Raw genomic sequence first — 14149 nt, forward strand, 5'->3', positions numbered from 1 at the left:
TCATATTGGCCCTTTGGACAAGTTTCAAAACCAGATTCACAAAACTGTCCTTGTTTTTTAAGCCCTTTTCTTTCTGATCACTTTGCCCTCATAAGTTTCTAGTTTATATCTCATTCATATGCAGTTGTGTCTTTGCAAATATTCCTGTGTGACCTTTCTGGGGCTGGCCTTCTGTCTCACTGAGATGCTTGAGTGAGTAAAATGGAGATAGCAAGATGTTCCATCAAGAGTCTGGACTGGAAGCCTAGCTTGACAATGGAAGCTATGAGACTTGGGTTAAGTCATGCCTTTTTTCTGATCCCATTTCCTGATCTCTACAAAGCTTGGGTAGGTAGGTAGGTAACAAGTGTCTCCTTGCGGGAGTTCTGAGACAGTAAGTGGGAAGTCTAAAGAAAACAGCTAACACTGCAGGGAGGAGTCTTAAGATTCTAGCTTCCTTCCACTTTTCTTCCCTAGCAAGGTGGCCTGATTGCCTGCCCTGTGGTCTCTACTTCTGGCAGCTGACATTACCTACCTTTGACTTGCAGGGTCAAAAACTGTCCCCCACTCAGGCATCAGTCTCACCTTAGGCAGGGAAACTGTTGGGTCTCCTCAGGCAGTGGTGAACTAGTGCAGCCCTGAAGGAGTCCACTACGGCTCAAGTTCCCCCTTGAGTACCTCAAATGCCTGGGTGTTTTTCCTTTTGTTTTATTTTGGGGAATGTTGTCGGACCATCTCAATCCAGATCCATTTCGTTTAGTGTCAGCTGCAGGACTGTTTTGATTGGTCCTTTAGACCTTCAGCTCTGTGTAGAACTTAGCTAAGAGTGCTCATACCTCTCTTGGCTTTTGCCCACCTGGGCTGATTTTTAAGTAGGAGAACAGGGCTCTGGTTTTGCTCCTCCATTTATGTCCTCAGTTTTAACCCAGCTGCTATGCCTACATTTTCACTCTTGGCCTTCCCCGGTCCAAAATTACCCTCCAAGAGGGAAGAAATGTAGAGCTGGAAGTGACCTTGGAGTGTTTTCCCAATTTTAATCATTAATATATCACTTTTACAGTTCTTTTGCATATAGGTGAATCATCTGAAGTATAATTTACCTAATATTTTTCTTTGCATTGACTAAGTGTTTTAACCTAAATATCTATTTTAAACTCTCCAAGGAATGGTGTCTGTAATATCACAGAATTGAAGGGATAGTTATCTTGTTCTAATACATATATGATATAAATTAAATACTAATAAGTTTAAAAAGTTTTGCTACATACTACCTAAAATCCTCTCATGTACAAATAGTACACTTTGGGAAATATGGTCTGTTCTAACTCTCCATTTTACAGATTAAGAAACAGGTTCAGAGAGTTTTGGTTTGTCACAAGGCTAGTTTGATGAATTCTTGTGATTAAAACCTGTCTCCTAGTTCATAGTCTAGTGCTTTTCTCCCATTATGCCTAGAGTTAGTCTAAGATTCTGCACATAATGACTGAGCTATCATTGTTGACATATATGAAAAAATTATACACAGTACATAACATGCCTGGGAATGCAGTGCAAAGGTTCCTGATTCAGGACCTTGGCATGAAAAAAAGAGAGGTTGCTTGACTGTCAGATTATATGGTTACCTCTGGCACTGGAGTAGAGAAACATTATCTTAGAGAAAGTCCTGGAAGAGAAAACAACAACTAATTACAGAACAACCCCTAAAAAGAAATGGCTTCACCAATTTGATACAGAATTTTAAGAGACTTATTTGCTCTCCAATCACTGGGATGTTCACTTCTGGCCTGATCTGATCACATCTGTGGCCTTCACTTCTGATGGAATCTTTTGTGTCTTCTAGGGATTTCAACAAGCTAGAACTTTGTGTAGCTTGTCCACTCTGCAAGGTACACCTTGACCTGTGAGAAGCCTTTACTGAAGCATTCATGGACCACCCAAGTCTTCTCACTTTAGCATTGCTCCCAGGGATAGTCCATGTAAAAGCACATAGAAGTCTTTGCCAGATAGATAAAGTTCAGTAGCAAAAGGGACACTTGGCGCTCTGGTGCAGGTGATTCCAGAAAGCTCGTGTAAGCTGCATGTCTGGTTTTGACTGTACATTGTAGAAGAAAGCGATAGTTCTGTGCTAAAGACTTAGACTAGACTTTGTTCCCGTGTGTATATGTCCTCAGCCTTCATCCAGATGGCTTGTCTTGAAACATCTCCTTAGCTTCGCTTATCCTTTTTTGACCATCTAAATAACTTCTTAATAGTTTGGGTTTGCCGTGTGTGTTTATATGTGTGTGTATCTTTGGTGGCAGTGTTTGGGGTATTTTTATCTGCTTAAAAAAATGTGGAAACCATAGTAGGGATAATCGGTATCATTATTCTTATCAGAGATTAGTGACAGTTCCTATCTCTGTTGTCCATATGTAATTTGGTATGGAGTACAGGGACCTAAGGAAACATGGCTGGGTTCAAATGAGATGAAGGTCACTAAAGGAAGAGAAGGAGGGAGAGCTCAAAGCGTGAGGAATGAGTTCATGTTTTCACTGTGCAGACTGACATGACACTGTGTATTACATTATTTCTGAAGAAACAGACTTTGCTTGCTCTTCTGGTAGGCATCCTTCCAAGGTCTGGTGATTCTGAGTTCTGTGTTAGGCATTCAGTTTACCATTCTTTTCCCCTAACCTTGTCCTAGGGATTCTCTCTTGCAGTTCTATCACTCCATGGGCTTTTGTGTCTATTGGGTCTGGGTCTTGGAGCTGAAACCAAAGCTCATCTGAAGGATTGTCAGTAGGAATAGGGAGGCCCCCTTAGAATTCTAGAACGGGAAGGTCTTTGTAAATCATCTGGTTATCCTAGGCCAACTGAGGTAGTCACTGATGTGCAGGACTCAGATGTCCCTCTAAGATGGAATGCGCCTCAAGGAGGTGAGTTAGCTGACAGCCTCCAGTTTCAGGATCTGCCTCAGCTCTTAAGTGGGAGGAGTGTGCTTTCTGGGCAGCTGCCAGTCAGTGGCTGAGCAAGGCAGTGGGACAATGGCTCACCATTAAGGGGTAACATGGAGATCTTTGCACTGGAGTTCCCAGTTGTGCCGGCCAAGACTATCTCAGAGATCGATGAGCAGTCTGAAGCTCTTATCACATTTCCTTCCTTTCCTTCTCTTTTGCTAATATCAGATCTGAATTATGGTCTGAAGCTCTCCCTTCCCACTTTCCTTTTCCCTTTTATCTTCCATAGGTATTACTCTCCATAAATATCTGGCATTTCTAATTATATTTTAACATTTGCTTTCAAAAGACCCAACCAATACATCAGTGAGTTCCCCACTCCCATTTGAGTTTTACAGCAAGGAAACTGAGGCCCACAGAAGTAAAATGACTTACCCCAGGTCCCAGAGCTGGCCAGTAGCAAAGTCAGCATGACAACGGAAACTGTCTGACCCCCAGTTCAGTGCTCTTTCCCAAACTTCTGTCAGCGACTACCACCCCAACCACATACACAAAAAACTGACTGCTGTATGTTTATCCCCCACGCTACTGTTAGTCACATTTGACACATTAAGTTATGCCATGTGTTGTTAAATTTCTACTTTATCCCAGTATGAAGTAATAATATCCCCCAAATTTAGATTTGATAGGCTAGGCTAGTTTTATGTTTTTCCAATGCATATTCAATAAAAAAATTACCATTATAGTAAGAAAGTGTGAGTACACTACCTAAAGTCATCTTATGTACTGTCACTGATAGGTAGACACTAAGATGGATAATACAGAAGAGAAGGAAAAGGGAGAGGGAAGAAGGAAGGAAGGAAGAAAGGGGGAAGTAAAATACTTATTGGTGAGGAAGAAATAATAAAAACCCATCAGAACTGCCTCTGGTGCATTGCTGTGACACCCTGGTCTAACCTCCAATGAAGGCAACAAACATCCTTTACTTATCTGTTGCCTGAAAAAAACAAATTGAATGTATTCAGCTGTAAATTAAGAATTAAGATTGCTCTTCCTAATAGAGTAGACTCGCTTATCCCCCAAATGGACTGAAGTGCTCCACTTTGAGCCATTCATTGGAGAAAGACACGCACAAAGGTTAAGAGCTCTGACCTTTATCTTATAAAGCATTTAAATGAACACACTTCCTAAGACAAAGGTTTAAGTAATATTTCCTTTCTCATTTGAAAAATATTATTAAAACAAACTTAATATTTTTTTCCTTTGATTTAAGAAATAAAAGAATATAATTACAATAATCTTTCATCTTTGTTGCTCCTCTTTTGGTTTAAGAGCTCTATAATGATTATGATTCTGTTGTGCTAATGAAACACAATTGGGGTTAGAACTCATGTAATAATTTAGTAGATTCTTAGTATCATAGTGATAATTTAACATTTCTCTTTCATTTCATAGAGAGAATACTATTCAAACCTCTGCCAAAAAGGTATTGCTGATATAGAAACCATTTTTTAAATTCCTAAACCAATTGTCCTTTTAGAGAAAAAAGAGCTATAAAGTAGCCTAAATGAAATATCAGCTCCTAGAATGTCAGAAATCTTAAAGGCATGGGAAGTTTGAAGGCAAAGATTCAAGTTGTGTTTTATTTTAAGCAGAAAAGTACACATTGACCAGGCCACTTAACATTCTGTATTCAAACCTGCTTCTGGGATCTGGTTTGAAAAGATTTGGTAGTGGTCTGCTTACAGATCTAGTGCTGACCTGCTCATCTACTTGGGTTAATTGGGGAAAGCATCAGTTGCCTGCACCACCTGCTTCTTGTTATATATATTGAGCCTGAATAAAATGGTTTGCACTTCAAATCCAAATTGAATCTAAGAATAATCAGTGAATACTCATGTCAAATTATTACTTTTTTAAATGAGGAGAGAATATAAGCGTCACAGGTAAAACAGTGATAATTGGAAACAAGACTATTGCATTCAACTTTTGGAATTTACTGCCTCATTTCTCCAAGTAGCTAGAGAGCGCATTAGGTTCATCGTGTATTTCTTACGGATGACACAAACTAAATAGACTACATTGCCCTAGGAAACTTAAACTCTGCTCGTTCTTACCAGGTTAGCAAGCATGTAGTGATAACCTCTTGAATGTTTCCCCAGGATTACAACCTGCAGAAAGAAGAAATAAGAAATATTGCTTATTTAAGAAGGACATTTTCAATTATGCAATCATTGAGATGTGCAATAGTCAATCAATGGGCTAGAGCAAATTACTTTGAAATGATCAACAAAGTGTTAAGGTCTTTCATATACAGTAAAAATCACAGTTAATTGGACCAGATTTCTTTTTGCACATTTCAATTCCAGGCAGAGAATGCAGGAAGAATTGCTAATATCAAAGTTAAAATATCAAAGTCAAAAACAATGGGAAAAAAAAAACCTCTCTAAACTTCCAGGTCAGTAGCATCATTGCCACTTAAGTGATGAAGCAGATGACCCCGCATTATGAACTGGATTTCTGTACGTAGCTGTTGAACATGGGCCGAACTTTGAATACAAATTAGAAAATAGAACGTACAGAACATTTTTTGTTGTTGTTATCTGGAATGGGGGAATAGAACACTCAAGGAATGGGGTTAATGGGATTTCCAGGTTAATCAAGGCCACTTTTGCTTATTGAAAACTTGTTTTAAATGCTTGCCTCCCTTTTCCTGCCTTACTATGAAAGACTTGTGACCATCTCTAGATCTTTGGGGGCTGAACACGACACCTTAGGGCAGTGGGGTGGGTTTTTTTCCCCCTCTGGAACGTTTGGCAATGTCTGGAGACATTTTTGGTTGTCACATCTGGGAGGGGTGACTTGCATCTTGTGGGTAGAGGACAACATCTTACAGTGCACAGGACACCTCCCCACCCCTAACAGAGAATTATCTGGCAAAAAATGTTAGTAGGGCTGACGTTGAGAAATCTTCCCTTAGGGTCATCATTCTTACCACAATTTTCACGAGTAACACTGTATTCGTAGTAGGCCTTATAGTTTACCAAATGCATTTTGATTATCTCAAAATATGTAAGCAGATTGAATATTTTCCAACCAAATATATTGGTTGGCAGTTGGAAGTTTTGACTAAATAGCTGACATAAGCTTATTGTCAGATAGCTAAGTAAAGCCAAAATTCTGATTAATTAATGATTTAAAAATGCCATTTTATTGAGTACCAACTATGTACAAAGTACTATGCTGAAATCAGGGAGTGGGAATGAGGAGGGGACAATCTAGAGGTTAAAGACACAACCAATGGCAGAACCAGGTTTTGTATATAGGCCTGAAGCTAATGCCACTTTAGGAGTATTAGTTTCTAGAACCCATGGTATTGGCTGTACATTACATGGTTTCTTAATATGTGCAGAATGTTATACCAATAATTGCTCTAGGTTCTTGGAGAAGAGGAAGAAGAGGCATGTAAGCCCTGCTGGGATGTATAGGGAAGGCTTCCTGGAGGAGGTGGGTTTTGAGCTGGCCCAGAGGAGTGGAAAAACACTTATTTAAATATGCCTACCATGCTGGTATTCAAAGCTTCTAATGCTGGCATTAGAAGTCATTTCAAGTGTGCTGAGAGAGAGAGAGAGAGAGAGGAGAGCGAGAGAGCACGTGCGTGAGTGGGCTATTTTCGATTAATTTAAAATATGAGCCACATTTCTGACTGATTATTTATGGAGGAAATGAAAGGTTAATGAATGTCTTGAGGAGGTGATTTCTCACACTGCCATGACACAAAATGGGCTGTTAGGTATCTTCTGGGATGTATTTTTCAGTGTCTGCTTATGAGAAACATCCTTACTAGCGACATTTGTTAACTTTTGATGGCAAGATGGGGCCATACATCTGTTGAATTTTTAATTCACTGACAACCCTCAACATACTAAAATCAGAGGGTTTTGAGTTCTGGAAAAATGAGCAAGATTCCTAAGGACATCTGGCACAGCCAAGAGACAAACAAGGAAGCACCTTTGGAGAAAACCAAGTCTTCCTCACCATGGTAAGGGGCAGGGGAGCCATGGAGGACACCAGTATTGTGAGAAGAGCCCCCAGGGAGAACTCGGGAGCCCAGCCTTGTCGTGTATTCACTGTTTGATTGTGGGCAAATCATTCGACTTTTTGCTGGCCTCTATTTCCTTACCTGTAATTGGGGACAGTGAGCCTGGCCCTTCCTGCCTCAGCACTGTTATCAAGATCAAACTGAGTAACATCTATGAAAGTGTTTGGGATGTGCATTATGTAATTATGTGACGTTAAATATCCCACCGTTGTGGAAAAGGACCGTTCACTAAGGCATGGTTTCTTAGGTTCAGAAAAACATGGAGCTGTTGGAATACCTGCCTAGTCCCTGCCCAGAGGGTCTGTTCAGAACACTCACTTCTTTGAAGGTAGCTCACTCACAACATCGCCCTTTCAAAACTTAGCTTCAACTGGAAGAGATGGGAAAGTTATCTAAAGATAAGAACCTTTAGGTGTCACAAAGCTGCTGCCTTGAAGGCCGTAATTACTCCCCTCACCCTTACTTTCAGCACCTTCCTAACTCTTTATTTAACATACAGTTCTTACCAGCCTTGGTCTTCCAGTTCACAGTAGATGAAAAACGGCAAATTACAAGGGGTGTGTATGGAGGGAGGGAGTGATATTAGAAAGAGGTACATTAGCAGCAGAGGAAGTGACAGACTGGCTTACAGGAGAAGGAGGGGACAAAAAAAAAGGCAGGCAGTCTTGAACAGTACCATGGATGCTAGCGGCGAGTGCCTGAGCCATCAGGGTACGGCTTATTGCGTTCAGTGATTTTGGCTGAAAAACCCCAGGATATGTGTAATACATTTTAGGGAAGGTTTCCATCAGAAATGCTCAGTGCCAAATCTTAGGAGAGTACACTTCAGTGATCTTGAAATCTTACGTAGGGCTTCAGTGACTGTAGTGATGAGAGCAGAGGGAGGCCTCCCTGCAAAGAGTGTCATGTTTTGCTCTTGGTCTTACCTTTGTTTGAATTTTTGGTGCAGGGCTGTGGGAGTCAGGGTGGGATGGGAGGGATGAGGGTAACATGGTGCTGAAAAAGACGTATTGATGGAAATGGTTCATATTCAGTACTGAATCTTTATTCTTTCCATCTGTTATAGATGAGCACGGCATAAATTGTGCCCTTAGTTATTTAATGACTCTGGTAACCAAGATAGTTTTCAACTTTGCTTTTTACAGTAATTATAATAGCTCTTTCTGAATTAGTTTGTGAGCTTTGAGTATAAAAGCTGTTTCACAGTCGACCGTGAAATTTAAGGCAGAAACGCCAAGTTTCCAAATCCATGCACTCTATTCACTGTGCCTTTACAAGATTTGTTGGAGATGATAGATGGCTTGATATGATGGCAGATATGATAAATGTAATGAGGGGAAATGTGTAAAGCACAGATACAATTCATTGTTTTAAGGAAATTCTTTTCTACCCTCGCAAATAGGATCTGAAAGAAAAAATGTCACAGTTTTCATTCCCTGAAACTTAAGCAACAGTTTCATTTGCAGAAGAAAAAGGCTCTTCTGTATGAACTCATGGATTGTGCGTATAGCACAGCATTAACTTATTTGTTAAAGAGGTTAGTGAATCATAGCCTACCCATTTTGGGGAGACATCCCCTTATTGACTGACTCCCCCATCAACTTATCTGTGATGGGGGTGGGTATCACTGAATAGTTAAAAATAATTCAGAAAATGTTCAGTTGGTTGTCTATGTATGTAAGAGGCCCTGTCTTTTTCAATTTAATGCTCAATCTCGACATTTTTGTAATTTTAGAAATCTGAAGTTAAATTGCTCCCTGAGACTACTTGAGGGAGGCCCACAGACCTTTTGGGAGCAAAAAGCATCTGTTTTTCTGTGCTCACATTTAAAAAAAAATGTGTGTGGAAAAGTGTCTATGTTTTTTTCCCCTCAGATCCATCTGGTATGCAGATTAGGTTATTTGCAGACCCAAGTACCTCCATGTTTGGATTTTGTACATCGGTACCAAAAAAGGATGTATGTATAAAGATTGATCCTGCTTTGAGTATACAGCATGCCTTGCCATTCACCTTAATCTGTTTCTCTTTGAGGCACTGTGAGAATATCTAGGGGGCTGAGAGAAATGGGGGAGGTTTCTGGTTTTAATTCACCAGATTTACCTATTGTATAGGCATTTTCTCTTTCAGAAAAAGCTATTAGAACACATTCCTTATGTCCAAAGAGAAGACATTTTTTTTAGTCTGCCTTCCTCCCTATCCTGCTCTCTCAGTTACAAAAAGATACCTTTGTCCTATGGTGACCTATCTAATTTCAGCTTTGTTGGGAGTTAAATGGTGGTGTGCTACAGAAATCAGCCTTAGAATATGCTGTACTTCCCAGAAGAAATCTTCCATCAAATATGATAAAAGGCATTCATTTTCTTGAGTGAAAACCCTGAGCTACTAAATTGCTTTAGTCTTAGTAAATATATAGCAGAAGTCAATTCTGTAAGAATTATTTTCTAATAATCTCAGTCTGCACACACATGCTCCAGATAACTGAATGACCGTACTTCACATTGCAGTCATGTGACTTGAATAAATGTGCTGGATTAGCGAGGCAGAGAGGAGCCAGTCACCTGTAACAGAGTCAGCCCCATGGTGGGAGGGCAGGGGGAGGGTACAGAGGGAGAAAGAGAGGCTGAAGCTCTTCATAAAGGAGGAAAATGGGAGTATAACCAAGAAATCTCATCAGTGTTTATACTATCTACAGGGGATGCTTATGCAGAGAGAAAGCAAGTAAATTAGGTGTTAAAGAAAAATACTAGGATGTGACGATTGGAGGACAAGGATCTCTCTGAAGAACATGTCTTTGGCAAGTTTTCCGCTTCCCAGTCTTTAATATTGTATTCACTATGACTGAATGGAATATGTGGAAGGTATAATGCTAAGCAGCCGGGCAGGCAAAGAGAACATACAAATAAGAGGCAAAAAATGGTCACAAGTTAGTTAAAGGAGCAACAGATTATTCTTGCTCCTAGGGTTAAGAGACCATTTCAGTGCTTGTTGGCTGGCTGTGGTGGAACACCTCATTGTAGTAACTCTAAAACAGTATTTCTCATATTTCATTCCTTTACAAACTTCCTTAATGATGTGTGTCCTAGCCACATACCACAATTCTATTATGTATTTAATATTTATCTTTATAGCTACTCCTTTACTTAAATTTAGCTGTGTCCAAAACAATAATATCCATGAAGCTACATATAAGGAAATAAATACAACTGTATGAAAATAAAATATATTTATCCAGACGTCACTGAAAATCCTCCTGTGTATGACCAGGGGTGGTAGGAAATAGTGCCTTAAAGCAGCCGTGTCTTTAGAAAGGAAGATGCAGATTGTGTCTCCCTGTCCTGATAAAATAAGTTTAATTTGTCTTATGGTTTGAATCTTAAGAGGATCCCCATCTACTTTCAAAGGTTCCTGGGTCTGGTAAGGCCACAGAATATTGATGGGCAGAGTTGGGGAGGTAGCCAGTAATGCCTGGGGCTGGATGCAAAGGACAAATGTGGAAACTTACAAAAACATTTCCTAAGGCAATTTACATGTGCTGCCCCACCCAGGAAGCCCAGCAACTTCGATCAGCTCGAGTCCTTGGTTGCAGGACCTATCCGAAATATTTAAAAGACCTGGGCCTTTCCACCAGCTAACTTCCTGTAAAATGATTGTGTTTTCAAACATTGTGCCTTTTCTTGGAGTACCTCATCTGGAAGACCTGCTACAGTACCCTATTTATATTTAGAAATATTCTAAATGTTTCTTCAGGGAGGTGAGGCATGGGTAATTTTAACTAGTAGTCAACCTGGAATAATACAGCCAAAACGACTTAGTTTCTCTTCAACATAAAGTTTATGTCAGACTTTTGTAATCCCTCTTGCACTTTGTATTGGCTGTTCCTCCAAATTAGTGACAATTATTTTAAACAATACATTTTAAATAACAGTGGTTTTCATGCAGTCTTCTATGAAATTTATTGTCGACTAGTTTATGTTCCCACAGCAACTTTTGGTTTAATATTTACAACTTCATTCTGAAATATCAAATTATATACATTTTTTCTTTTCTCTGTAGATTTTCAAAAGCTGTTTGGGCCCAAAGCACTATAATCCTGAATGTCTGACTAGGACCTACTGGAAGGACTGTATGGGTGGTGAATAGAAGGCTTGGGAGTGTCAGAGAACTCATTATTTGGATTTTCAGAAAAAAAGGAATGGCAGTATCTGGCATAAAGCTGAGTAGTCACTTGAATATGTGTTGTTTCCTGCCACAACCACCTGGGGATAGGTGGGAAAGGCAAGACTTCCTTCATTAGCCCAGGCCCCACACCTTCCCATCTTTAGCTATTTATCAGGATCAACAACTCTAGCATCAGACCTAAAATGACACCTTATAGTGTTTAAACTAGTCAGAGTCTAACTCTTTTTATAAATGTGATCTGAATCACCCTTAAAGCTTGGAACAAATAGGTATTTATTAAAGGTAATGTGCTCAAAAGAGCCATGAACCTTGAAGTCAAATAGTTCTGGATTCAAATCCTGCCATTTACATATTAGCTCCATTACTGTCTGCCAAACTGAACCATAGATAGGCTGGTAGAATGTCTGGAGACCCAGGTTCAGCTCAGAAGGATGGAGTCTCCAAGCTGGGAGGGAAGAGGAACAAACATGATGTGTGGATGTGGCGAATGAGCTGCTCTCCTTAGAATTCCCCGATTACGCCTCTGTGAGGGCATTGTCTGTCTGTGCAATGCTTTCAGCATTCAACACCCTATCTGTGAGATTTTCTGATTGCTGAAGGAAGTGGCTGAACATGTTTATGTCCTTAAATATAAATAAGTATCTCTCATAAACCCAGTATATTGTGGGGGCCTTCAATTTTCGAGAGAGCTGCTTTCCTGGCAGGTTTGTTCTTTTTCTGGGAGTCATGTCATGTAAGTGTATCTCAGTTTGCAAATGTATGACAAATGATAGAGGCTTGGTTCACGGGAGGAGGCAAAGCCCAGAATTCTCCTACTTCATAAATGTTGGGTTGGGTTTGGTCTTTCACTCTGGCTATTTGAATTTGATGTTATCTTCCCCACTCTGATAGCTTTCACCTTTGTGATCACACTGACATGGTTAACAGTTCAAGTGCTCTAGGCAGAATTAGAGACTTTCAGCCCCAAACAGGGGGCTCCTGAAAGCTGATTTATTAAATATTCAAGAATGTGAGCCAGTTATTAAACCATTGTTAGCTCGAAATTAGCCATGGCGGGAGTATTTACACTAAAGAAATCAGCCAATCTTACCTTGAGGGCCAGTTTATCTGCAACCACTGGACTCAGAAACCATATGGATTTAAGTCTCTAGTGGATGGAAGGGTGGCATCTCTTAAACATATTTCATTCATTTTTTCTTTCAGTGAGCTTGTATTGAGTGTCTGATCTGTGCCAATCCTGGGGCCAGACACTGGGGAAAGACAGGTCAACAAAACCTGGTCCCTAGCCTGGGGAATCTCAAAATGAGAGTGGGAGTTACTGCCAAGTTATCAGACAATTGTAACACAGCAGGAGAATTGTGAGAACAGAAATATGTACAAAGAACAACTGAGAAGAGAATGATTAACTTACAACCTGCTAGAGATGGAAAGCACTTTGTCTCCAACTAAACACCTCAAGAATTTTTTCCTGTGATTTTTATAAGTGGGAACCTGACAAGCAGGTAACTTAAAGAAAATGCTATTTTGAAAACAAAGAGAGGTGTATGTCAGAGGGCTATTTCTCTTGATTTCAGGAGAGTCTTGCTGTTTTACAGGGCTTACACACTAGAGAAAAGATTTTTATTTGGACCAACTATGGGCATTCATTGTGATGGTAGCCAGGTTCCATAAGAAATTGTGACTGAAATGGTTAGTTGGAAAAGCTAAGTTAGAAGGAGTATAATTGGTTATATAGTACATAGAGTGGGACCTGCTAGTAGCAAAGCATCCCAGCTTTGCCAATTGCAAGCTGTGTAACCTTAGGTAAGTTATTTAACCTCTCACTCTCAGTCTTCCATCTGTACAACAGGGAACATAAGAGCTGAGGGGCAGTGGAATCGGGTGGTTGAGAGTGCAGGCTAGACTGTCTGGGTTAGAATCCCTATTTGCCCTTTAAAAGCTGTGTAACTTTGGGCAATTAACTTAAACTCTCTGTATTTCAGTATCTTTACCTGCAAAATGGGTCTGTCATTAATATCTACTTCCTAGAAGTGCAGTGAGGAAGAAATGAAATAAGGTATCTATACTTCTGTACACAGGGCCTGAGGCTTATCCTATATTAATGTTGTTTTCCCTTCCTTATTCCTGTTGCAATGCTGCCTCCGTTCATCCTTCCCTATGGAAATCACATTCATTCTTTAAGGCCCAGCTCCTGTGCAGTCTCCTCCACGAAGCCTTCCCTGATTTCCTGTCCCTCACTCTCAAAATGCAAATAAGTGGTTTCCTGCTGCTAAGTGGTGAGGGATATGGAGAGGCATCAGAGCTCAGTGCAGGAGGGTATTGTAGCCACTGGTTAGGATAGCAGTGGTTTGGGGATGCAGGGAAGGAGCTGAGGTTTGCACTTGGAGTACAGGCATTTGAGCAGAAGATGCAAAATGGAGAAGAAGCCAGGGGTAAACCACCAACAAAGTAGCCCACTCTGCTACCCTCCACTGCCCCCTCTGCTCCTGGCCCCAGAATCGATCGGAACCATGAATCCAAACCACACAGAAGCCAGGGTTGGGAAGAAGGTGTGTGGGGGGGAGGGGGAGGTGGGGGAGGGCCCCACACTGAGACAGAGGAGCAGAGGCCATAACCTAACTGATCACGTATGGTCATTACACTGTTTCTACCACAGGAGAGCCTGGGGTTGGTCAGTGAGAGAGGTAAGAGAGGAAATTTGGCTGAGTCACTAAGGTGGTTCTCTCCTCTGCACAGTAGACTGTGGCTGGAGTCTTGGGCCGCCCCACTCTGATAGTAACAGTGGGGCCTTGTTATCCACGCTTCATTTCAGGAGCGAGGAGGCATAGCCATTCCAGGCTTTCTCCTGTGAATCCATAGAGCCCTGGGGGTAGAGAGAACACTAAAGAACACAGTCCACATTCCTTGGAGGTCCAGGCTATGGGGGTGTCCCAGGACAGTGTTTCTCAAGGTG

At 40.8% G+C, this 14149-nt stretch overlaps 1 protein-coding gene across 7 annotated transcripts in view; it reads right to left on the reverse strand.

The window, feature by feature from the left end:
* The window catches only part of GRIA3 (glutamate ionotropic receptor AMPA type subunit 3), a 260360-nt gene that overhangs the window by 102443 nt on the left and 143768 nt on the right, over positions 1 to 14149 (reverse strand). For all 7 annotated transcript variants that reach the window (XR_005023809.2, XM_036880848.2, XM_036880847.2 and 4 more), the window contains one exon: positions 5033 to 5086. Coding sequence is in view for 6 of the 7 variants with exons in the window: in XM_036880848.2 (XP_036736743.1) it covers positions 5033 to 5086 (54 nt within the window). In the remaining variant the exon portion in view is untranslated. The remainder of the gene's footprint in view (positions 1 to 5032; positions 5087 to 14149) is intronic.

This window comes from Manis pentadactyla, chromosome X, assembly GCF_030020395.1.
Source record: "Manis pentadactyla isolate mManPen7 chromosome X, mManPen7.hap1, whole genome shotgun sequence".
NCBI lineage: Eukaryota > Metazoa > Chordata > Mammalia > Pholidota > Manidae > Manis > Manis pentadactyla.